Source organism: Rattus rattus, chromosome 12 (genome assembly GCF_011064425.1).
Source record: "Rattus rattus isolate New Zealand chromosome 12, Rrattus_CSIRO_v1, whole genome shotgun sequence".
In the NCBI taxonomy this organism is placed as follows: Eukaryota; Metazoa; Chordata; class Mammalia; order Rodentia; family Muridae; genus Rattus; species Rattus rattus.
Genome location: NC_046165.1, coordinates 45,694,966 through 45,718,095, shown reverse-complemented (window position 1 = coordinate 45,718,095; position 23,130 = coordinate 45,694,966). Strand labels below are relative to the sequence as shown.

General features: G+C 43.9%; 1 protein-coding gene across 3 annotated transcripts in view; it reads right to left on the bottom strand.

Annotated features, from left to right (window-relative positions):
* Positions 1 to 23,130, bottom strand: part of Dgkh (diacylglycerol kinase eta) — a 154,437-nt gene that overhangs the window by 6,581 nt on the left and 124,726 nt on the right. For all 3 annotated transcript variants that reach the window (XM_032917856.1, XM_032917857.1, XM_032917859.1), the window contains 12 exons: positions 20,414 to 20,545; positions 17,780 to 17,897; positions 16,211 to 16,321; positions 15,982 to 16,078; positions 13,340 to 13,447; positions 11,010 to 11,123; positions 10,615 to 10,749; positions 8,758 to 8,921; positions 7,618 to 7,723; positions 4,784 to 4,876; positions 1,937 to 2,056; positions 1,194 to 1,302 (listed from right to left, as the gene is read on the bottom strand). In XM_032917856.1, coding sequence (XP_032773747.1) covers positions 1,194 to 1,302; positions 1,937 to 2,056; positions 4,784 to 4,876; positions 7,618 to 7,723; positions 8,758 to 8,921; positions 10,615 to 10,749; positions 11,010 to 11,123; positions 13,340 to 13,447; positions 15,982 to 16,078; positions 16,211 to 16,321; positions 17,780 to 17,897; positions 20,414 to 20,545 — 1,407 coding nt within the window. The remainder of the gene's footprint in view (positions 1 to 1,193; positions 1,303 to 1,936; positions 2,057 to 4,783; positions 4,877 to 7,617; positions 7,724 to 8,757; positions 8,922 to 10,614; positions 10,750 to 11,009; positions 11,124 to 13,339; positions 13,448 to 15,981; positions 16,079 to 16,210; positions 16,322 to 17,779; positions 17,898 to 20,413; positions 20,546 to 23,130) is intronic.

Genomic DNA, 23,130 nt, shown 5'->3' with positions numbered 1-23,130 from the left:
ATGGGTGCTGCCTGCACCCTCAACCTCAGCCATAGTCCAGCTTCTCATCAAAAAAACCACACAATGTGCGTCAGGGCATTGACTTTGCACCACTAGCTTCCAGGATGCAGACATCAGGATGAGCTCTGAAACCTTAAGACTGCACGTGGAAGTGTTTCCTTAGGAACGGGCTACAAACGCTACAGTTAGAGTCTGATCTGGGCTACTTGGTTTTACCACAAACGCTACAGTTAAGAGTCTGATCTGGGCTACTTGGTTTTACCACTGATCTGCTTAAATGTCTTCATTACTTACGTCAGTGTCATTAAAAAACTGTTCAGGCAGCTGCCCAAGACTAGCTGGGCTATGCTACTTTTTAATGTGGATAACTGTTCTTTCAAATCTTTCATCCAAAAACCTATCTTTCCCCCACTGTGTTTGGTGTTTAAACATGTCTCAGTAAATACTCCTGTAGATGTAAGATTTTATATCAGTTTATAAACAACACAGAGCTAACTCAAAGAATTTATAAAATTCTCCTAAGAACGTATGAAATTCTTCTAAGAATTTATACAGTGATTTCATTACAAAAGGCGGACCTAGACACAGAACTCCCAAGGTACTAAGTGCAGACAGCAGAAAGTCAGCCTCTAAGGGATGGAGCCCGGGAAAGCAGCGGGGTGCAGAGGTCCCCGTCTTTGCTGAGAATGTCAGTAGCACACACTCTGGCATTGTCAAAGGGTGGACGGTGTCCTTAAAACAGGAATAAAGGGATTTTGGATCTTCAGTGAAAACATATATTTAACAAGCTGAGTAAAAGAAAGTAAGTCTATGCTCCCCTTATCAAAGCCATCTGGATTTTTAAGTCCGAGAAGAAACTGAAGTTATACACTAATGCCTGAAGCACATTGAGACGATAAAGGCCCCTTTGAATGGACACATTGACTCAAGTAGACAGAACGATGGCCTCCTCTTCCCCGTCCATTTGTAGCCGCTGATTCTCTCCGATAACTGGACATGTTGGCCATGGCATGACTTGCATGGTTCAATGTGCCATCTAAACCATTTTAAAGTCTACAGTTCAATGATATTTAGTCTATTTACAATGCTGGGAAATGCTCACTCTACCTAGCTCTAGAACATTCCTCTGCCTTCACCAATAACTTTTGGCAAGTTACACCCCCACCCCAACCCCGCACCGTGGGTCCACCTACCAGGCTGTAAACTTGTTTTCTGTTTCTGAGCCTTTTCCTTTTTAAACTTTGGCACTATGCGAAAGACTGTGCTTTTGTTGTTTCTTTTGGTGCAATCCATAGGAGGCTCCTGCAAAATTCAAGCAAAAACGAAACAAAACAAAACCAAAACCAAAACAACACTCTGTTAGCAAGTATAAACTAAGAATGGTGTCCTAATTAGAGCTTCTATTACTGTGATGAAAGACCATGACCAAGAGTAACACAAAGAGGAAAGGATCAAGTTCCAGCTCACACTTCCCCATTATAGTCCATCGCTGAGAAAAGGGAGGCAGGAGCTGATGCAGAGGCCACAGAGGGGTGCTTGCTCCCTAGGGCTTAACTCAGCCTGCTTTCCTATAGAACCCAGACCACCAGCCCAGGACTGGCCTTACCCACAAGGGGCTGAGCCTTTCCGCATCAAACACTAATAAATGCCTTACAGGCTTCCTTACAGGTGTATTTCTTAACTGAGGTTCCCTCTTCCCAAACAACTCTAGCTTGTACCTAGCTGACATCAAACTGGCCAGCACAAATGGGTTTTGAATACTGAACATGTCCTACTCTACTAAATGCCCATGTTCACAAAAAGGCCCTTTCTCTCTTAATGACAAAACATTTCAAAGAAGTATTCAAACTTCATTTCCCGGAAATGTCTCTATTCAAAGGTAAGTTCAAACTCAAAAGTCTTACTGTCCACATCCGATAGTCTGGACTTGACGTACCTCGTCCTCATTGGGGCGGAGGATGTAATACAGCCAGGGGATCTCGGTTAACTTCCGCAGCTCCATCTCCACAGAGTGTAAGGCACTGGACACCCGCTCTTCATGAGGAGATTCCAAGTGCTAGTCACCAGCAGGGGAGAAAGCCAAACAAACGGAGACTCAGCGACCAACTTCACACAGGGCCACTTTGAGCATCTTCCCTCCTGATAAAAAGTGGTTGATTTTGTCCTAACTCCTAATCCCAAAGTTGATATCTGTAACTGGTGTGCCTGAACAATTTCCCCTCCAACACTACTGTGCTCACTGTTTCTTGGCCCTCACCCCCATCCCTTCCCCACTCTAACTGCACCTTCACTGCTCCAAGCAAATATGTGTCAACCATCACACTTATCGAAATTCCTCTGACTCACAGACTTGTTCCATGAACAAAAAACAGTTTTAAAAACTAATCATAATTAAATACCTATCATATAAAAAGCACACATACAAACACACACACACGCACATGCACACATGTACACACACATATACACATACACATGCACACATGCACACACATATACACACACACGCACATACACATACACACACGCAAACATGCACACACACACATGCGCATACACACACACATACACACACACAAACATGCACACACACATAAACACACGCACACACGCACACATGCACACACATGCACATATCCTGGCAAATCAAAAGAGCAAGTTTTAGGAAAAAAATGAATCTCTGAAACTTTTATGATGAAGAACTATTATGAAAACCAGGAGAGTCAAAGGGCTACTAATGTGGAGCTGATGTGGCTCCTTCAAAGAGAATATAACTGTCATTAAATCCATTTTCGGCACATTTGAGGTAGTTACTACAATACGCAGAGTTGGAAGAGAGTCGGTGAGATGCTAGTCGTGGCGTGGTTTCTAACTATACCCATTTAGGAAGGGTAACTGACCTCAGGCACTTTCGTTCCCTGTTAGCGCAGGGTGACGAGAGTATTTCCGAGAATTCGTTCAACTACTCCATCTCCTTCTAGACTATTTTCAACCTCACAGTGCCAACACTGATGTTCGCAGAATCTTAGGAAGTCCTGAGATTATCGTTATTGTCTATTTTAAGCATCTTTTTGTTTTAGATTTCCTGTGATATTTAAAGTATCTACTCCCAGTATTTAATAAAAATAAGATTTTCCACCCTATCACAAGACATTTACCATTTTCTTTTAATATAAGAATATCTGATAAAATTGATTAGATTGTATTTCACAACTGTTCTGGAAGTAAAATGACAAACTTCGGTGCTCTCAAATATAATAAGTTATTATCATATCATTATTGTTAAGACTTCGGGTAAAATTTACAGGGACATATTTGACACCAAACATCTATATTTGAGGATCACAGAGGATTAGAAATGGAGGGGAAAGTTCTTATGTTTTCATATAATATAATCACTAAATATAATACATCTTGGTGTAAAGGACAAAGTTATGCTTCTATTTCTTATCATAAATGACCTTAAAAGTCTTTCAAGTGACGCAAAAAACAGACATCTTAATTTGAAACCTGGATCCTTGGTCACAGCCCACAGGATTTCTGGTGGGTTTATTTGGAAAAGCAATAGAAGATTCTGGTTAACAAAAACAGTATCAGCAATGGCCAGGGCGGGGTCTCCATGGATCCTACCAACAAGTAACCAAGACTTCTCCCTACTAGTTCTGCATCGCCAGAACTAGTGGCCCAGGAAGCTGTGTTTCAGTTCCCTGGGAAGTGGTCAAGAGAACTGGACCAACAGAGCCTCTGCGTGTCTTAAGCAGAAAGGAGACTTGGGTGGTGGCACCCTGCTGGACCACAGTCACAACCCAGCAGGAAGTCCAAGCTCCACTTCCCCAACCCAGGACTTCAAACACCACGTCGGCAATGACTTATATACTTCTACGTCGGTTTGCACTTGCCCAAACAGATGCGACTGCTGTGACAAGAGATGCTTTGTGATCATTCAGAGAGACACACGGAGAGGGAAGACAGCTAACGTCTGAGGCCTTCCACAGGCCTAGCCTCAGGCGGTCACAGGATTCAGTATCAGAACACTCAAACCAGTTCAGGTGCTCTTACAGAAAGGGCTGTATTGTTGTTCCAGGCCTGTGGGCTTCAGCCAGATTCACACTTTCTTACACGTGACGTCTAAGTTGTGCATGTGTGAGTAGCTGAGGAACGGCTGCTATACCTATGTCGCTCAAATCTCTCTAAGCAGAGAGAGGGATGGTGCGAGAAGATGGCGGCCTCAAGTTAGCTCTAGGTTAGCATTGCTTTCCTGAAGGCAAAAGTCTGACCGAAAGGAAGGTCCAAGGATGGAGGTCAGAGGTCAGCAATACACCTCCACTAATGAATGTGTATTGGGCTCAGATCCTTAGGCCACCATCAGCTACCGTCAGCGTGAGCTTCCAGGTGTCAACTTGAACCTAGAGTCACATGGGGAAAAAGGGGCCTCAGCTGAGGAGTTCCCTTCATCAGGTTGGCCTGTGGCATGTCTGTAGGGCATTTTCTTAATTGCTAATTAAAGGAGGAGGGCACAGCCCTGGTGGGCGGTACCGTGCACAGGCAGCTGGCTCTGAGCTGTTGAAGCTGAGCATGGTAGCAAGCCACTAAGCAGAGTCCTCTGCGCTCTCTGCTTCACTTACTGCCTCCGGGATCCTGCCCTGACTTCCCTCGGTGATGGGGTGTGACCTGGGCTTTGTAAGATGAAGCAAGGCCTTTCCTCTCTAATTTGCTTTTGGCCACAGTGAATCACAGGCAAAGAAGCAAACTAGAACAGCCACCAATCATTTCTTTTTCTTACCAAAGGGACCCTGCCAACTAGCAAAGACTCTGTTTCATTATAGAGCGCCTTGACGTTGATGGCTATTTCAGTGGCAGCATCTCGCGTAAGGCTCTAGAAGAGAATAACAAAGATATAGGTTTCCACATTAAGTTAAATCCCCCCACCAATAGATTCTGTAAATTGTATTCTTATTATAACCGATTTTCAAAAAAATACCAAAATTCTATAACAGATTCAAAATTTTGCACACAGGTTTGTTAATAAGGTTATCTGTTAAGTAATAAATCACAGAATCAAAAGAATGAACTAAAATGTGTGTGTATGTATATATATATATACATATACATTATATATATATATATATACATATATATATTTACTTAGGATCACATCTCCAATCTACAAGTTCACATATGCCAGAACCAGTATTGCTATAAAAGTTAAAAAAAACTCATGCCTTGAAGGAAGATATTATCCAATTACACAGGCAAAAGTCTTTGCATATTATGGGTTTGAACTGTGGAGCTATGCATATTTTGTAGACTTTTGACAATTTGAAAACTCTTGAAGATGGATTATATAGCTAAGAGTTATCTGACAAAATTAAGGAAAAGTTCAGTAGGTCATAAATAGTAAAATACAGGCAACAGATTAAACAATCAAAACCTGGGGGGTGCTCATCGGTTAAGGGCACTGCTGCTCTTACAGGACCTGAGTTCAGTTCCTAGCACGATGCCAGGTGGCTCACAACCACGGGACTCTACCTCCACGAAGTTCAAGGCTCTCTTCTGGCCTCCTGGGGTGATACCTGCAGTCCCCTGCATATATCCCAGCAGACACATGAACACATAGACGCACACACACACACACATAGAGAGTTAAAAACAGAATAAATCCCTTTTTAAAATGTACTCCTGCATGCACAAACATAGTGTCACTTTCAGCTATGGAAGTGTACACAAATGTAAAGTGCTCTATTGAATCACAGTGTGGTGGAGTGAGGTGAGGAACGGACTTCACTATGGTAAGCGGTTCAGCTGCTCTCTGTTGCTCTTGTGGTGATTCTCACATTGACGGGTATCTGCTTAAAGCTGAGTGACATAGCTAATCTCTGCCTGAGCAGGTTTCCGGGTGGTAAAAGTGCCTTCTCATGATTCTCGAATGCCTCCCACCATTTGCAATATATAAAACGTCTTTGTTAAGGGGCTGGAGAGATGGCTCAACAGTTACGGCGCTGGCCGCTCATGTGGAGGACCCAGGTTCAATTTCAACACCCACAGGGCAGGCAGCTCACAGCCATCTGTAACTCCAGTCCCCGGAGATCTGATGCCCTCTTCTGGCTTCCAAGGGTACTGCATACATATAGTGTACAGACATAACGTTCAGATGCATACTACGTACTCATACACTACATTAAATAAATACATACACATAAGATATAAATAAGGAAAAATCACAATACAGTGTGTTTAAGTGACTTTTGAACATTACTGGTCAATGGCAGACAGGTATGGTAGTCGGCTGTGGGAGAGTCAGAGTTTCTGCACAGATTTTTCTACTGAGCGGAGAGGGGCTTCCCCAACCAGGGTGTTTCAACTGCAGTTCCATCTATTTTTACTCACTGGTTCCAAATACATTGATCTTTGAGCTTTAATCCTGAGTTGTAACATTTAGTAGAACAGTAGTTTGGGTGGTTTCAATTGAATAATTAAAAGAATAAATAAAGGTATCAGCTTTCCCTAGACTCCCATGCACAGTAGTTCACAGTATAAGAGTTACAATATACCCACTCCATTATCGACACGTACATTAAAAACTACAGAAACATCAACTTAACAATTTAGCAAAACATGAATCAGGATATCAGAGCCAAACCAAGAGGAAGAAGGAAGACAGATGAAAAGTCTAGGCTGTGGAATGACTCAGCAGGAAAGGGAATGACTCAGCAGGAAAGGGAATGGCTCCCCAGGAAAGGGAATGGCTCCCCAGGAAAGGGGCTTGCCATCCAGCCTGAGGGCTCAGTTTAATTCCTAACACCACATGGTGGGCAAGAGAATTAACCCCTTGTTAATTTCTGAGTTGTTTTCTGATCTCCACATGTGCTCTGTGGCTTACTTCCATCCTCTGAATGAATGAATGAATGAATGAATGAATGAATGAATGAATCAAATTTAATAAAAGCAGTAGAAAGACTTGAAAGGAGATGTCAGGTGACAAATGATTGCAAATGAAATAGAAAGAAATGCAGAAAATTTAAAAGCAGGGAAATTATAGGTGGATGTGTGTATGTGTGTATGTATGTATGTATGTATGTATGTATGCATGTATGCATGTCAGGAAAAGGGAAACAAAATTGTGGTCACAGATCTGATAAGCTTCTTATAGAAACTCATGAAGAACCTGTGATCATTGGATTATCAACGTGACACAAACTAGCGTCTTCTGGGAAGAGCAAACTTCAACTGAGAAAAAGCCTCCATCAGCCTGGCCTGCAGAAAAGCCTGTGGGGCATTTCTTAATTGATGATCGATGTGGGGGCCCAGCCCACCGAGGGCGGCGTCACTAGAGTGGAGGTGGCCCTGGGAGGTACGAGTCAGCTGAAGGTGAGCCTGAAGAGCAGGGCAGAGAAACACTGCTCCTGCCGTCTGCTCTGGTTCCTGCCTGAGTCATAGCTGACTTCACGGTGGAGACAAGCCAGCCAAACAGAAGATGAAGTCTTGTCTCCTCAAGCTGCTCTTGGTTACGGCGTTTTAATCACAGCAACAGAGAGACACTGCTGTCCTTCACAGTATTTCACAGTAGCTGAAATGCAAAGGAATCCGTGGAATGAGAATTTACCATTAAATCCTCACCTCCGGGAAGCGTGGGTTGGCTTTGTTCAGGGCGTGTGAGCACGCATTCACGGCGTGAGCCAGCTCCTGCTCCAGGAGACAGTGGATCGTGGCCGCATCACAAATCCTAGACGGAAGAATGAGACAAAATAAACACTGTGGGGCATCACTGAAGAGGGTCCCCTGGCCAGGAGCGAGCAGTGCTGGAAAGCGGAAAGGCCGCAAACGGTATAGCTTTCATGCCGCCGAGACCCCCACTTCTTTGTGGGTTTGCTGTGGTATTGCGATTGAGCCCAGGACTTGAACTTACGAAGCTGCTGTTCTATCAGTCGCACCCCGGTCCTGAAATGTACGCTGTCTGTTTTATTATACATATTATAAAATTCCATGTCCACAGCCTATGGTGATACCCTTTCTCAAGCCCTCAGCTGAGCATGGAGGCTCACAGAGACTGGATGTATGTATCGAGTGGCAGGCTGAGAATTCATTCCCACTTGGTGGGGAGGAGGCAACGATCTTATCACAGCCTCTCTTCCATTCTGAAATTCAGTTCTATCATAGTGATCCTTATAGTTCTTTGTTTTCTGAGGCAGGGTCTCACTGTGTATCCTTGGCTGTCCTAGAACTCACTCTATAGGCCACGTTGTCCTCTGCCTCCCAAGTACTGAGAGTACTGAGTACATGTGTCACCACCACCTGGCCGACTTTTTTATCTTTTACATTCATCAATTTTCAAAGATCGCTCCCCTTTCTGTCTAGAAGGATAAGTCTGTGTGGCCTTTGGAGTATACTGCCAGAAACTACTCTCCAAATGTTTGTTCTGTCTCGTGACGTGTGCGAACACCGTTCATGTTCAGACTTCTTCCAACATCTCACACACAGAGAGTAGTTCCCGGGAACACGTGGGTAGTGCAGAGATACTGAGAGTGCAAGTCCGGACAAATTCATTGTAGTTTTGGAAGCCGTGTAAGACGTAGACTCCAGATAGCATGTGTGGAAGACCTGATAGAGGGCAAGGCACAGCCCACGGGAGGCAGCTAACGAGATAAGCAGACGCACCCCTCATGATTACTCTAGGCACCAAAACAACTTTAAAGACGACAGCACAACTGGCTAAGACCAGCGTTCTCCCAGTAGAAATCTCCAGCAGAAGCAGTTTACCTAGTGATGAGTTCCTCTGCAGCCTGGGAGCAGAGCCGCATCTGTGACACTTCCTCCATGGCCAGGTCGGCGGTGGGATGGATGTACAGGTTGGTTCGAAGAACTGGCTTCCCAGTGTCACACTTCTGCTTGTCTTCCCAAGACTTCAGGGTGCTTTCAAAGGCCTGTTTAAAACCAGGGTGGCAAGCAACAGTCATGCTAGAGCTTGGAAACGAACATAACCAAACACACATGTGAGCAAACACACACACACACACACACACACACACACACACACACATACACGTGAGCGCACACACAAAGAGATAGAGACACACAGAGAAACAGAGAGAGACAGAGACAGAGACAGAGACAGAGAGAGACAGAGAGACACAGAGAGAGAGAGAGAGAGAGAGAGAGAGAGAGAGAGAGAGAGAGAGAGAGAGATAGAGAGATATGTAAATGGTAGCTAGGCATTGCATAAAAGAGCCTGAAACTCCAAGTGCTTTGCTCTATTCTAAAAACTCATTAAGGGGTTGGGGATTTAGCTCAGTGGTAGAGCACTTGCCTAGCAACTGCAAGGCCCTGGGTTCGGTCCCCAGATCCAAAAAAAAGAAAAAAGAAAAAAAAAACTTATTAAATTGGTGACAGGGAATTTTCAAGTCTGTCACTGTATCACATCATAAAAAAGAAAAGTGACCAATAAAGACGATTATACCTCTAATGTTCATAAATAGTGCTTATGATTCAATCTTCACTTATCCAATCAGTGATCGATCATACTTTTATTTTCCTTCACTCTTTTACTAGACCGTATGAATACTGCCAGCCTTATTAAGGGCAACCTTAAGTTAAAATACTTGTTTTGGGGAAGACCATACTATGGAGGTGTTTGAAAGACCAATGGATGCCAGGGTTAAGGGGGAGAAAGGAAGAGATAAGACAGAGCACAGGGCAACAACAGGGAGAGCAATGTCATCTAGAAGTGTGAGTGTGTGTGAGTGTGTGTGTATGTGCGTGTGTGTGTGCATGTGCAAGTGTGTGTGCATGTGTGTGCATGTGTGTGTATGTGTGTGTGTGCGTGTGTGTGTATGTGTGAGTGTGTGTGCATGTGTGTGTGCATGTGTGTGTGCGTGCATGCATGTGTGAGTGTGCACACCCATGTGTGTTTCTGTATGTGGTGTACGTGCGTATGTTTGAGACAGTTTCACTGTACAGTCCTGGCTAGCCTGGACCTTAATATGTAGACCAGGCTGGCTTGAACTAACAGAGGTTGACCTGTCTCTGCCTCCCAAGTGTTGAAATTAAGGTGGGTGCCGCCCTGCCCGGCAGCTAACAATATATGAACAGATTACCAGCCGTAAAACTGTGCCACACTAAACGTGAGTGCAACATATGCGTGATAGGACTTTTTGTGTGCTGGGGACGGTAGAAGGAAAGACACCCACAGGAACAGAAGTGGAGGTCTATGTATTTGCTGTTCCACTGCTCGGTAAACCTAAAAGCTGCACAAAGCAAAGCACTCAATTTAAAATAAAACTGAGTAACTGTTCATACTTAACCCAGGGGGCTGCATGCATCAAACACGCCACAGTGTATTTAAGACAATTTAAATTGCTTTCCATGTTTTCTATTTCTCATTGTTTCCAATTTTTAAAAAAGATTTGACAAAATTGTAGGAAACTGTTGGGGGAAAGAGAGATGGCTCAACGGTTAAGAGCACATAATGCCGTTACCCAGCACCCACCAAGGTGGCTCACAACCACTTGTAACTCCAGCTCCAGGGAGTTAAAACCGGGCTCTGGCTTGTATAGGCCCCACACGTACACGCACCACAGCTCCCCCAACACACACACAGTTAAAGTTAAAGTTTCATACTCTGTCTCTGGTCAGCATCTGAGCTCTGTTTTTGTGCACGATTTTGATGATCCCGGGGGGCTGGACCCATGCTTCACCATCCACCTGCACTGGGACTCCCTCGTCACCAAATATAGTGATCTTTACCGTACGGCACTGAAACGAAGCCAACACATTATTTGAGACCACAGATGAACCTGAGGATGGACGCAGCCTGCATTATCTGGGTTTGGGTTGACTCTGGTCTGTGGAGCAGAATGTCAGACTTTACCACTGCAGTGACATGGTGAGACACGACAGACGTTTACAAATCAATGCGCTTTGTCAAGAAGCTGATCAATGGAGGTCGTCTGGAATAGCATCCTTCTACGGTCCTTACCCATGAAACAAGGTGAGCTTTGATCTGAGCAACCAACCTGTGCTATCCGGTGATGCTGCAGTTTGATGACCCTTGAAACTGCCATCTGCACACTGTCAAAGACTGCGACGACTTCCAGAATCTTGTCATCAAAGGATGGGGCAGCAAATATCTAGGAAGGAAAACTGTATGACAAACACTTCCGCCAACTGTTTAGGTAGAACGGAGTACCAGGCCCCCAAACCCTGCCATACAGACATCCCCAAAACATAAAAAGTCGAAAGAGAGACATCAGTGAGTAATGATAGCCCAAGGAAACATTCAAGGACAACCCAGAATAAGCACAATTTCAAAACAGGTTTCAACAGCCACATGGATGTGGTACTCAAACAGCACTCGGGACCAACATGTTTCGACCTGATTCATCTTGATAGGAACTGCTAGATACTTCACATATAATTGGTAGACATCTTGATAAAATGTTTTCAGAAATCTACAAACCACCAACATGCAAACCGTGATCCAATGCACTTGGCATGTTTGATTTGTTTTTATTTTTAACTATACAGAGGTGTGTGTGTCTGCATATAAATATGTGCAGGGGAGGGCAAGTGCCTGAAGAGACCAAAAGAGTGTGTTAGTTTCTGTCATCTTGACGCGGGCTAAGGGTCACTTGGGAAGAGGGAGACCCAGTGGAAGAACTACCTCCATGTGACTGGCTTAGTCTTGTCTCAGGTATTTTCTTGATTACTGGTTGATGGGTGAGGGGCTCGCCCACTGTAGGCAGTGCCACCCCTAAGGACGTAGCTAAATTGTGTAAGTGAGAGGGTTGACTAAGCCACAGGGAGATGAGTCAGTCAGCAGCATGCTCTGCTTGGCCCCTGCTTCAGTTCCTGCCTTGATTTCCCTCCATGATCAAGTGTGATCAGGACATGAGGACCGAGTGCACCCTTTCCTCCCCAAGCTGCTGATGGCCTGGAGCTTTTTACAATAATAGAACGCAAACTAGGACAGACAGCCTGAGTTGCAGGTGGTTATGGGTGATGTGAACTGGTGATGGGTGCAGGGCACTGGGAACTGAACCTGGGTCCTCTACAAGAGCAGGAAGTGCCCTCAGCTGCTGAGCCATCTCTCCAGCCCTGCGCCTTATATTTTATAATATAACCACCTTTCAGGGCATTTGTGAGTATGGAAACAGAAACCTCAGGGGACAAAAATTCCCCAGACATGCGCTCCTTGTATGGTAAGTGCATGTTTGCAAAACTGATGCCAAGAATTTAAATTTCGTCACGACCACGTAGTCATCACTTCTCACTCACTGTATATCACAGATAATTATGACTAGAGAAACACTTACTCTAAAGGATTCCCTAACCAAAACTTGTGCTGGAAATACGAGGCCACAAACTGGCTGACACTGAAAGTTCTGTTATCAAACTACCTGGATCCTAGTTGCTTCTCTGTTAGTAACTCAAAACTTTGTGTCCATTTTTTTCAAGGGTAAAATTAGAAAGTTAAGGTTTGGGGCTGAGGATGTAGGTCAGTGTTGCAGGGTTCTACTAGTGTGTGCTTAGTTCTTATCCCTAGCTCACATAACCACAGGAAAGGGAGGGAGGGAGGGAGGGAGGGAGGGAGGGAGGGAGGGAGGGGAAGGGAGAAGGAAGGAGAGAGGGGAGAGAAAGGGAGGAAGAGGGGAAGGAGAAGAAAGGGAGGAGAAGGAGATGAGGAAGAGGAGGAGGAGAAGGAGGAGAAAAAAATCACCTTACATTGGTGTTAAACAATGAATATAAAGCTCTTTGAATGATGGGGGCCTAGTGGATGCCCAGGGATGTCGACTTTATCTGACCCTACTGATTATTTGAGTGACTGCGTGCTAGCAAAAAAAAAGGATTATACTTCAGTAGGACCAGAAATCTATCTACATCATGAGCTATACCTTGCATGTTCGTTTAAGCCTCAAACTGAAATCAGAGTAAGATTCTTCAGGAGCCCGACAGTAACACCACTCTTCACCATATGCCCGTCAATAACTGTTCTCCTCTTCATTCCTTTTAGAGCAACGGTTGTGTGCCACACAAATGTGACTGTGGCTTTTCTCTCACAATGCAGGGAAACAGACAGAGAGAACAGAAACAGTCCCGAACCTCGCCAGGGGTGGTGGTGCACACCTTTAATGGCAGAACACCGAGTTCTTCAGAGTATAATCGTGAGAGAAAACGTTGAAATAAGATGCTAGGAATTCTTCCTCACACCTTCCAAATACTGTAAAACATTTATCACTAAATATTGACCCACAATTAGTATCATGAAGCACACTTTTAAAGCGAGGTGTCCTAGGAATGTCGTTACCACTGAGGACACACACTCCAACCCCATTATGCTACTTACGTCGTCCTCTTTGGTTCCGCCCCAGAAGTTGGTGCCTCCTGCGTAGCTCGGGATGTTCAACACTGCTATGCCTTGTAAGCTGGGGAGAGGAATATACTGCCCATCGCACTGCAAGGCAAAAGCTCGGAGGTTAGAACGCCTATAGTCCCAGCACTTTGAAGTAGATGTAGGAGGAGCAGAGATTCATGAACACCCTCAGCTACATAGCAAGCTTAAGGGTAGCCTGGGCTACATGAGACGCTGTCTCAAAAATAAAACATGTAGAGGTCAGACAAAAAGGACAACACTGTTACTTCAGAGCTACGGAGACAGGAAGGTATCCATGGTGCTAGCTTTCTTGTAAACACACTCTTTCACTTTACAAAGGGTGAGATACAATGTAATTTCTCTGTGGTGCTAGCTTGCTTGAAGAAACTTGCTTGTTTACATATTACAAAGGCCTTCATCCTTTCTCTTAATAAAAAAGTATAAACAACTAAAGAAATTTTTATAAAAATTGAATTAAAAATACACTTTCCTTTATCTTTCCTCCCAGATCATGCAGTACTTTTCTTGAATCTCCTTCAGACAGCCTACAAACTTCTAGCCTAGTGGTCTTCAACCTTCCTAATGCTGTGAAAGTTTAATACAGTTCCTCAAGCTGTGGTAACACCCCCAACCAAAAACTTATTGCTACGTCATTAATAATAATTATCTGTGTTGTCCAATGGTCTTAGGTGACTACTGTGAAAAGGTCATTCACTCCCCAAGGGGGTCTCAACCCACAGGTTGAGAACTGATATTCTAGTGCCTGTCTTGTTTTAGGCATTCTGTCTGAATGGTCCTGTATGAGCAGACTTTGATTTCACTCATCTCACTCAGACCATGCCATAACTGGGTCCTCGCCTGGGTTTGGTAACTAACCAGCAACCATCTAAACCGAGAGCTGAGCTGGGTTGATGAGATGGCCAGGTGGGTAAAGGTGTTTGCCACCAACCCTGACAACTTGGATCTAATATGTGGAACCCACATGTATATGAAAAGAACAAAATCACTAAGTTGCCCTCTGACCTCCACATGTGTGCCTTGGTACATTTGTACATATGCAAGTACACACACACACACACACACACACACACACACACACACACACTCACACACACACACACACCCCTCTCACAATAAACATTTTTAGTCAAAATTGTATTGTTCATGTAGCTAGATGCAAAGGCAAGGAAAAACTGCACTGGATGGCACAGTACGTTCCCACCTTCTAATTCACCTAAATGAAAATTACCACTTAGAAGGGAAAGGGCATCTGTGGCTGCTACAGTAATTACACTGCATCAATGAACACAGTGCCTAAAGGGGCCAGAAGAGGGCGATAGATCCCCAGAACCGGAGCTACAGTTGCTCATTAGCCCATGTGAGTGGCAGGAGTTGAACCTTAATTCTCTGAAAGCAGCCAGTGCTCTTACAGGCTGAACCACCTCTTCAGCCCCTCTCCAGATTTAAAAAAAAAAAAAGCAAGGAAAACTTATACTAAGTGTGTTGGCACACATCTGCAATCCATACTTGTAGGGCAGAAGTTCCCGGCTAGCTTGGACTACAAAGTGAGACCCTGTCTTAAAAATACAAAACAAGGCAAAAATATATATTTTACAAATAAGTGAATTTTCCTTAGTATAAGCAAAACTGACATCTTCATAAATGTCATTCCTCAAATGTATTTTAATTTAATTTTTTTGTTGTTTTATTCTATTTATCTATTCTTAAATAAAATTTAGACACGGAGATGGATAGCAGTTAAGAGATGGAATGTCAGGAGAGCAGAGCTACAAATTTGCATTTTCCAGTGATTTATTTTTTGTCTACATTCGCTCTGTACTTAAAATGCACAAGAGTGTACGACGATTTCAGTTAGAAAGGAAAACTGCTTCACACATGCAAGTCAGGCCTGTTAAGACAAGTCACTGTTACTTAAGGATGTCAATTTTAGTGAAACCTCCCATTTATACCACCCAACGTTTTTCTACTGCAAAGGAGAAGATACCCTGGAGTTCCCGCCATGGGGATAGGATCCTAAGCCTCTCCTTATGCTCTGGAAGTTGGGTTTATATGAGGAACAGCAGGTCACACGGCAAATCCAGTTTGCATGGGCCGCGCTCTTCTCAGTTCGCACCGTGACTTCTACCTTGCTCGGTGAATTTGCACCAAGCACTCTTCCACTGGCACCCGGAGAAGCCACAGTCTAAGTCTCGGCTGGCACGAATTCAAACTGCACACGTGAAATCCGTATCCTTCCACACCAGAGGGGAACCCTCATCTGTGTAAAATAGTGAATGCAAGGGGAACGCAAACAGGGCTGGCACATAATGGGAGGCCTCCTCGGGCGACTCTGCTCCACCTTTATCTCTCCACAGCATCACCAAGGAGAAAAGCAGTGGCCCAGTCCTCCACACTCGCTCTTAGAAAGCACTCTACTCTTCCTTACTGAAAAATGGCAATGAATTCCGAGACTTTCTACTTCACCTTTTAATATATATTATCATGTCTTCCTTTATCCTATTTTACTTTCAGTTTCTTTTTTATCACGTAGCATATACTCTGCAAATTATCTACGTAGGATAAACTCAAATGTCTTTGTTTCAAGATTGACTCACCTCGAGTTGAACCCTTTGTTCCAGATTCTTGTACGATCTCTGCAGTAACTCCCGGGTCCCAAGGACGCCATACCACATCAAGTTCTTCGTTCGGCTTCTGAAAAATAAATAATTGTTGTCCAATCCCAGGAAATGCTACGTATCCACTCCTTAAATGAGCAGAGACAGTAAACGGAATTCAAGTGAAGTTGCCCTCGGAGAACACCATTATGGCTGTTACTGAAATTACCTGCATTTTTCAGGGTGCTCCTCTCTCTTATTATTGAACTCTAACGAAATTTTTGCATCTAATCCAATCCCAAAGTAGTTGTTCATGACACATTTTTCCGAGTATCCATCTCTATGATAACAAGGAAAAGCACACGAAAGTCAATTTCAGATTCATGACAAGGGCAGTTTATTTACACAATGACACGACCCCTTCAGTAGCCATTCTTCCCAGAGGACTGGAAAGCAGGTATCCTAGGGGCACAAGGGCAATAATTTTTGGTCTGAGGCAAAAGTAAAGCAAAGAGAGTCACTGTTTTCTACGAAGTTTGGCAGCCTTAAGCCCTCTCTTGTTTGCCAGGGTCTGACTACGCGGACAGATGCCGGTATCTAGGGGAGGACTTTCCCAGTCAGGTGCAATGCGCTCCTTCTTATTCATGAGTCTCTTCCATTTCAGCCCTTAATAGTGGACAGAATGTAGGAAAACGACCTATGAATTCAACGCGTATCATAAACATGGCTCCTACTTGTTTTTATTTTCACAATTCCTTTTTTATGGGGTGGATGGGTGGTGCACAGATGCCACTGCACATGTATGATCAGCAGAAGGTAATTTGCAAGCATCAATTCTCTCTACCACAGGAAAGGTGCTTGCCACCAAACTTGACGACCTCAGTGCAATGCCCAGGACACACATGGGTGACAGAAAGGAACTCACTCCTGCAAGTTGTCCTCTGACTATACCTCTGATATGCACACACACACACACACACACACACATACACACACACACACACACACAATTCCTTGAGAAATGCCACTACAAAAAAAATAAGATTTTTAAAAAAAGCATTTTTGAGTTAGGGAGATAGCTCAGTGGGTAAGGCATTTGTGGTACCAGTGTGGAAAGACCAGAGGTCCGATCGCCAGCACCCAGGTAAATGGCTGATGGCCAAGGCAGCCATCGTGCAATCTCAGCACACAGGAGGAAGAGGCAGGGCCCAGGGTAAGCTGCCTGCATCAGTGTAGACCAGCCAGACTGGCAGGTCAGCTCTAGGTTCACATGAGAGACCCTACCCCAGCATAAGGTGGAAAATTGATCAAGGAGGACTCCCATCTCTGGCCTCCACATGTGGATAGGGATACACACACACACACACACACACACACACACACTCATAAAGCAATTTTTAAAATAAAAACAAGAGTAACTATATCTCAAGCTTCCCAAAGTGTTTTGGGGAGCCTTAAAAGAGGTGCCATCAATGCGGGTTGGAAACTAGAAATCAGGAAACCGTGCGGCAGGATGTGGAGCGATGGCAGGGTTAGCAGACTGAAGAGAGAAGGACATGAATACCAGTGCCCAGCAGGGCTAAGGTCACCCTTGAGGGCGAGGCACAGAGCCCTGCACCAGAGCTGAGAAAGGGACTCACCCTGGGGACAGACCACAATCAACATCTGAGCATTGCCACCACCCTTTTAGCAGATGGGCGCATACACTTGGGGACACATGCAAAACGTTAGGATCTGAACGATACAGAAACAGAAGCAAACAAAACGGAGGCCAAGCAGCTACACACGTGCTCCTTACAGAGAATCTGGGTCAGGGTCAATAAACGGCGTTGCACCGAAAGGATCTACGTTGGCCAGCAGCATTTTGTTGATGATAGAACTCCCAGCTATGGAGGCGGCAAGTCCTGCTCTCAAACCTGCCGGAAACACCAGGATCACGTGTTAGGAAGCAGAGTTAGTGTGGTCCACTCAGCCTGTCCCTATCTCAAACAGCTTGCCACCAAGGCCTGGTTTCCCCTGACGGCTCAGTAGCCAAAGCCCAGAGCATGATGCTTAGGAATGTGGAGAGTTTTAACAGTCCCAAATGTCTGCATGCTGTAATAAAAGGATCATGGAGAGAAAAGCACGAACTGAGTATCTGTGCCATTCTCTCACTTACAGTCCAGCAATTCTTCAGTTTGTAGCTTTCGGCATTTCACTTTCGGGGTCAAACCCATTCCTAAGGATTTCGTCACGTTGGATGCACTTTTGGGAGGAACTTTTTTCTTAATCGCATGGACAGAATGCTCAGTTGCGGCGAATAGAAATATAAGAATAGAGATGTGATTTCTAGATATTGATCCTTTCCTCTGTAACCTCAGTGTACTCACTCATTGGCTTTAGTGGCTTAGTTCGCTTGTGTGCACGTGTGAGCACATGCATGTATGCACGTGTATGCAGCCCTTGGGGTTTTGCTTTTTTACTAAATTTATTGATTCACTTTACAACGGAATATCAGCCCTTCCTCTCCTCCCAGTGCCCCTCACGTAAGTCCTTCCCTCTTCCCCTTAGAAGGAGAAACCCCACTCTGGGTACTACATGCAGATAAACGTGGGAGGGCACACAGTTATTCTTCCTTTCTTTCCTGGTTTATTAAGACATTTACTAGGTAGCCCTGGCTGTCCTGAAGCCTACTCTGTAGACCAGGCTAGCCTTAAACTCAGAGATCCATTTGCCTCTGCCTCCTGAGTGCTGGGATTAAATACGTGCACCACCACCCCTGGTCTTTATTTCTAGTGTTTTATATCTTTTTCTTCTTGCCTGGGATTTTTAGTCTATATGTTTTTGTGTGTTTGCCTGTTTCCCCTGAGTTGTGATCTGTTGTTACACAGTTTCTATCTCTCTAAGCTCCACAATGAAGGCTTCTCCCACTCCTGATTTTACTGATTTGAATCTTCACTCTTCAACTTCGTTTTCATTTTCTCCACTGTCTCTCTCTTTTTTAATTCTTGTGTTTATTTCCACTCTCACATTTATTGTTTGCTTCCCCATTAGCTCCCACTAGGTAGCTCTTGTCCTAGGCTGCCAGGGCGGGTGCCAGGTGCTCGACGTGAGATGAATGTACGCTTTCATAGCCGGCGTTCCGGCGCGTTCCGGCTCTACACTCTGCTCTAGGCGGGTTTCAGCTGCATCAGACAGGTTTAGGGTGGTGCATCTCTGCTCTCATTTATTTTTAGTTGTCCCATTGTCTTCTCTGACTTATTCCCCTACATGTTTCCACGTCTGTGTGCGGCACATACCTCACACACCCCCCCCCACACACACACACTGTTTTCAGTCCACTGCGCTGCGAACAGAACTGTGAGCTGGAGATCCTCTCAGTCTGACTGAGAATTCTTTGTGACCTAATTGGTTTATGGTCTATCCTAGCGAGTGTTGCATGTACTCTTGGGAAGAGTGCATGCTCTTCTGTGTCTGAGTGTCCTTTAGATATTGACTGGATCCTACTGCTCCATGTGACCTACTGGGTACACTATTTCCCTGACCATCTGTCTGGTTGATCTGTCACTAGGGAAAGAGAGGAACAAAAGTCTCCAACCAGCACTTGAATTAAATCCCATATTTAAAGAGAAATTCTACGAGAAGAAACTTTTCAAGGTCTAAATGGATCCCAACATGCCCTGATGATGACCAAAGGAATTTCAAAACCTCTGTAGATTTAGGAAGCTCTGAGACAAATCTATTTCCTCCGGCCCCTTTAACTCTGAAACAAGTCTATTTCCTCCAGCCCCCTAGGAAGCTCTGAGACGTGTTTTTTTTCCCCTTTGGGCCCTCAGGAAGCTCTGAGACATGTATAGCTCCCTCCAGCCCCTTAGGAAGCCCTAAGACATGTATATTTTCCTCTGGTCCCTTAGGAAGCTCTGAGACATGTATATTTCTCTCCAGCCCCTTAGGAAGCTCTGAGACATGTATATTTTCCTCTGACCCCTTAGGAAACTGAGACACGTATATTTCCCTCCGGCTCCAACCTGTACTCTTTGGTGTCTACTTGTATCAGCCTAATCCAAGGCAAACTCATCTAATCCAGGCTGAAACAAATACTAGGCTGAAAATATCTACAGAGAAAGTAGTGGCTTAAAACCCCAAGGAAAGCTTTGGAGATCTTTGGAGGTCACAGAATAGACGGTCACTCCAATTCAGGTACAGACTCCTGGGCTCTGGCCTGGAACCAATGAACTAACATTTTTTAGGGTAAGGGCTAAATGTGAGTTTGAATATGTCCTATACAATTAGACATGGAATAACCTAAAGACCTGGATTTCTACAACTAAGTTTGGCAAAAAAAAAAATTCTCTTAAAGGAACATTTATTACTAAGGACATCTTTCTGTAGTTCATGAATAAGAGAAATTGCTCGATTTTACAGAACGGACCACGTCACACAACTACACTACCTGGGCAGATTATTCTAGTGTTGAGCACAGGGAGGTTTTCTTTGGTGGTGGCCATAGCTGGACCAGCGACGGAATCAATTTGGGAATGACCGCGGCTTGCCTGGGCATCAGGAGACTGAGGTGTGGTTTTGGCTGTTGACAAAAATCCAGATTAAAATTGACAAAAGAAACCAGTATAAAATTAAACAAAGCCCCTCTAAACTCAAGACTCAAGGAATTTAATTGCCTACTTAAATTCAGTGAGTAGAACAGAAGAAGTTAACTCTATTTACCTCCACTGTCAGTTTACCTTCATTTTCTTGGGTCATATGGAGAATATCAGAGATATACTGATCTCTGGTTTTGAATAGATGCTACCAGAGCATAGATACCTACTGTAATTAAAAGCCAATAATATGCTTAATTTGAATGTGATCAACTCACATTTGATAAATAGAAATCTTAAAGCCTGCTAAGTGCTATGCTGCATGCTACCCACATTTCCCATTAATCATGAATACTGGGTCCACGATCATAGTTAAGTGTCATGACTCCCATATGAACGTATGTGAAGCAGGAGTTAACACAGCCTTCAATTAATGGAAACACTTGGCTGGACTCAGATCTGGGTATCACTCAACCTTCATCAGACAAGCTTCTTCTTGCAGTAGATGAAAATTAACTAGACCCACAACCAGACAGTGAACAGATTGTGAACAACTTTGGAGTGTTCAGTCCTCAATGAGATGTCTTTATCAAACTCCTCCTCAGAGAGCTTGGGGAACTACGCAGAAGAGAAGGCAGAAGATTCTAAAAGCCAGAGGTTGTGGACAGCTTCAAACACTGTGTTCCAGACACGACAGGGCAGACACACACATGAAGTCACAGAGGAGACATCATGTACAAGACTTGCATGAATTCAAATCAGACAAGATAGCAGGATGCAGAAGGAACCGTAGATACAAAGTCCCCCTCTAACTAGGAAGCTATTTGCAACCCATAACCTTCTGGGACAGACAGATCTCCAATGGAGCATCCCTGGGTATATCAACCATACTCCAGGGCAGGCTCTAGGCCAACACAAAACAGAACTCCATGTGTTTGTGTGTGTGCTATTTTGCTTGTTTTATTTGTTTGTTTGCTTGTTTTGGTCTTTGTTTTCGTTGGAGGAGAAGGAGGGGAAGGATTTTTTTTTTTGGGGGAGGGAGGAGAGAGATCATGAACTTGGGTTGGTAGGGGGTTAGGGAGGATCTGAGAAATTGGAGGAGGGAAAGAATGTGGCCAAGATATATTATTTGTAAAAATACTTTAATAAAAAAAATTAAAATCTAGGAAAGATATCATTTATCTTCAAATAAAACTAATATACCTTCCTTGCTATCATTTATTGGAAAGATGACATGCTCTGAATGGTTCTGTTCTGTTTTTGTAAAAGCTACACACAGTTAAAATATCCAAGAAAATATCAAAAAGGAAGATTTAATTCCATCTACCAGGAGGCAAGTTAATGGAGGAAAAACAGCACCTTGAACTAATCTAGAGGCCAGCAACAGGTATTAAAAAAGAACAGTAGTCATTAAATTCAATTTAAAAGTACACTAAAACTTAATTATCCTCACTCTTCCTTAGAGTAATTACAAACTTAACTGTATTAATCTTGCATGTATTTTCTCTGATCAAAAACAGTGCAGCTGCATGCAGGGAACAGAAGAGAGCCACTCCTGCGTGTGTGACGTGTGTGTGACGGATGGGACTACTGGAGCTAATTTCTAACAACTTTGGCTGTTTACCTCGATGAAAAGCAGAGAGCGCAGCACTAAGATCAAAGCTCCCCTGAAAGGAATCAAATGAGTGCCTCGTGCATCTTCCCGAGTCAGGCACCACCTTGAACACATTAATACACTGTATTCCTCACATCTCAGACACTGATTGCATAATCTAATAATGACACAGTACGGATGATTCACTTAAGATAATAGAAGGAACACATCAATTGCCAATGATTTTCAGTAAGCTCGATTATAGGCAAAATTGGCATCAAATGTGGCAAGATTAAAGACTTTCCTAAATCTAGGTTTACCTCTGTATTTAGTACCCCAACAGTATCTTTCCATTTCCCCTCTAAGCAATGGAAGTGTGGAATCTATGAGAGTATGGTAATGTGGAATAATGGCTGACTGGAAGCCATGGGCAAGAGTGTCCACCTACGGAAGAGAACAGACATGGACGCCATTGCTAACCCTACGATGGCCAGTAGCTTAAATCACAGGCCTGATTACCAACTTAACAGATAAAATACAGCGGAGATGACAGAAGAATTTAACAGGTGGGAGTGGGATGGGTCATAAAGATGAGGGGAAATTATTGCAGTTAAATTTGAAAAGAAACTCAGTTGTTTTCGCAACATCAAGATGTGCTCAACGAGTAGCAGGAATATCTATGTCATCGCCTTACAGAAAACATCTGGAGTTTGTCCAACACATTTTAAGATAGACACTGACCAAATGGATGCAGCCAGCAAAATGAATAATTCAAAATCACCAAATTACAGCCTAGCGGAAGAAGCTAAGAGACACCAGATATGGAGGAAGACATCGGATGTATCAAGGGGTCTTTACAGAATCATTTAAGGACTGCCATAGGGAAGAAGGGGGAGATACGGCCCCAGAAGACAGATTCAACTTGGCATTGGTAAAATGCCATCTGGGAAATTAACTCTTGAGCCAATCATCAAAGCA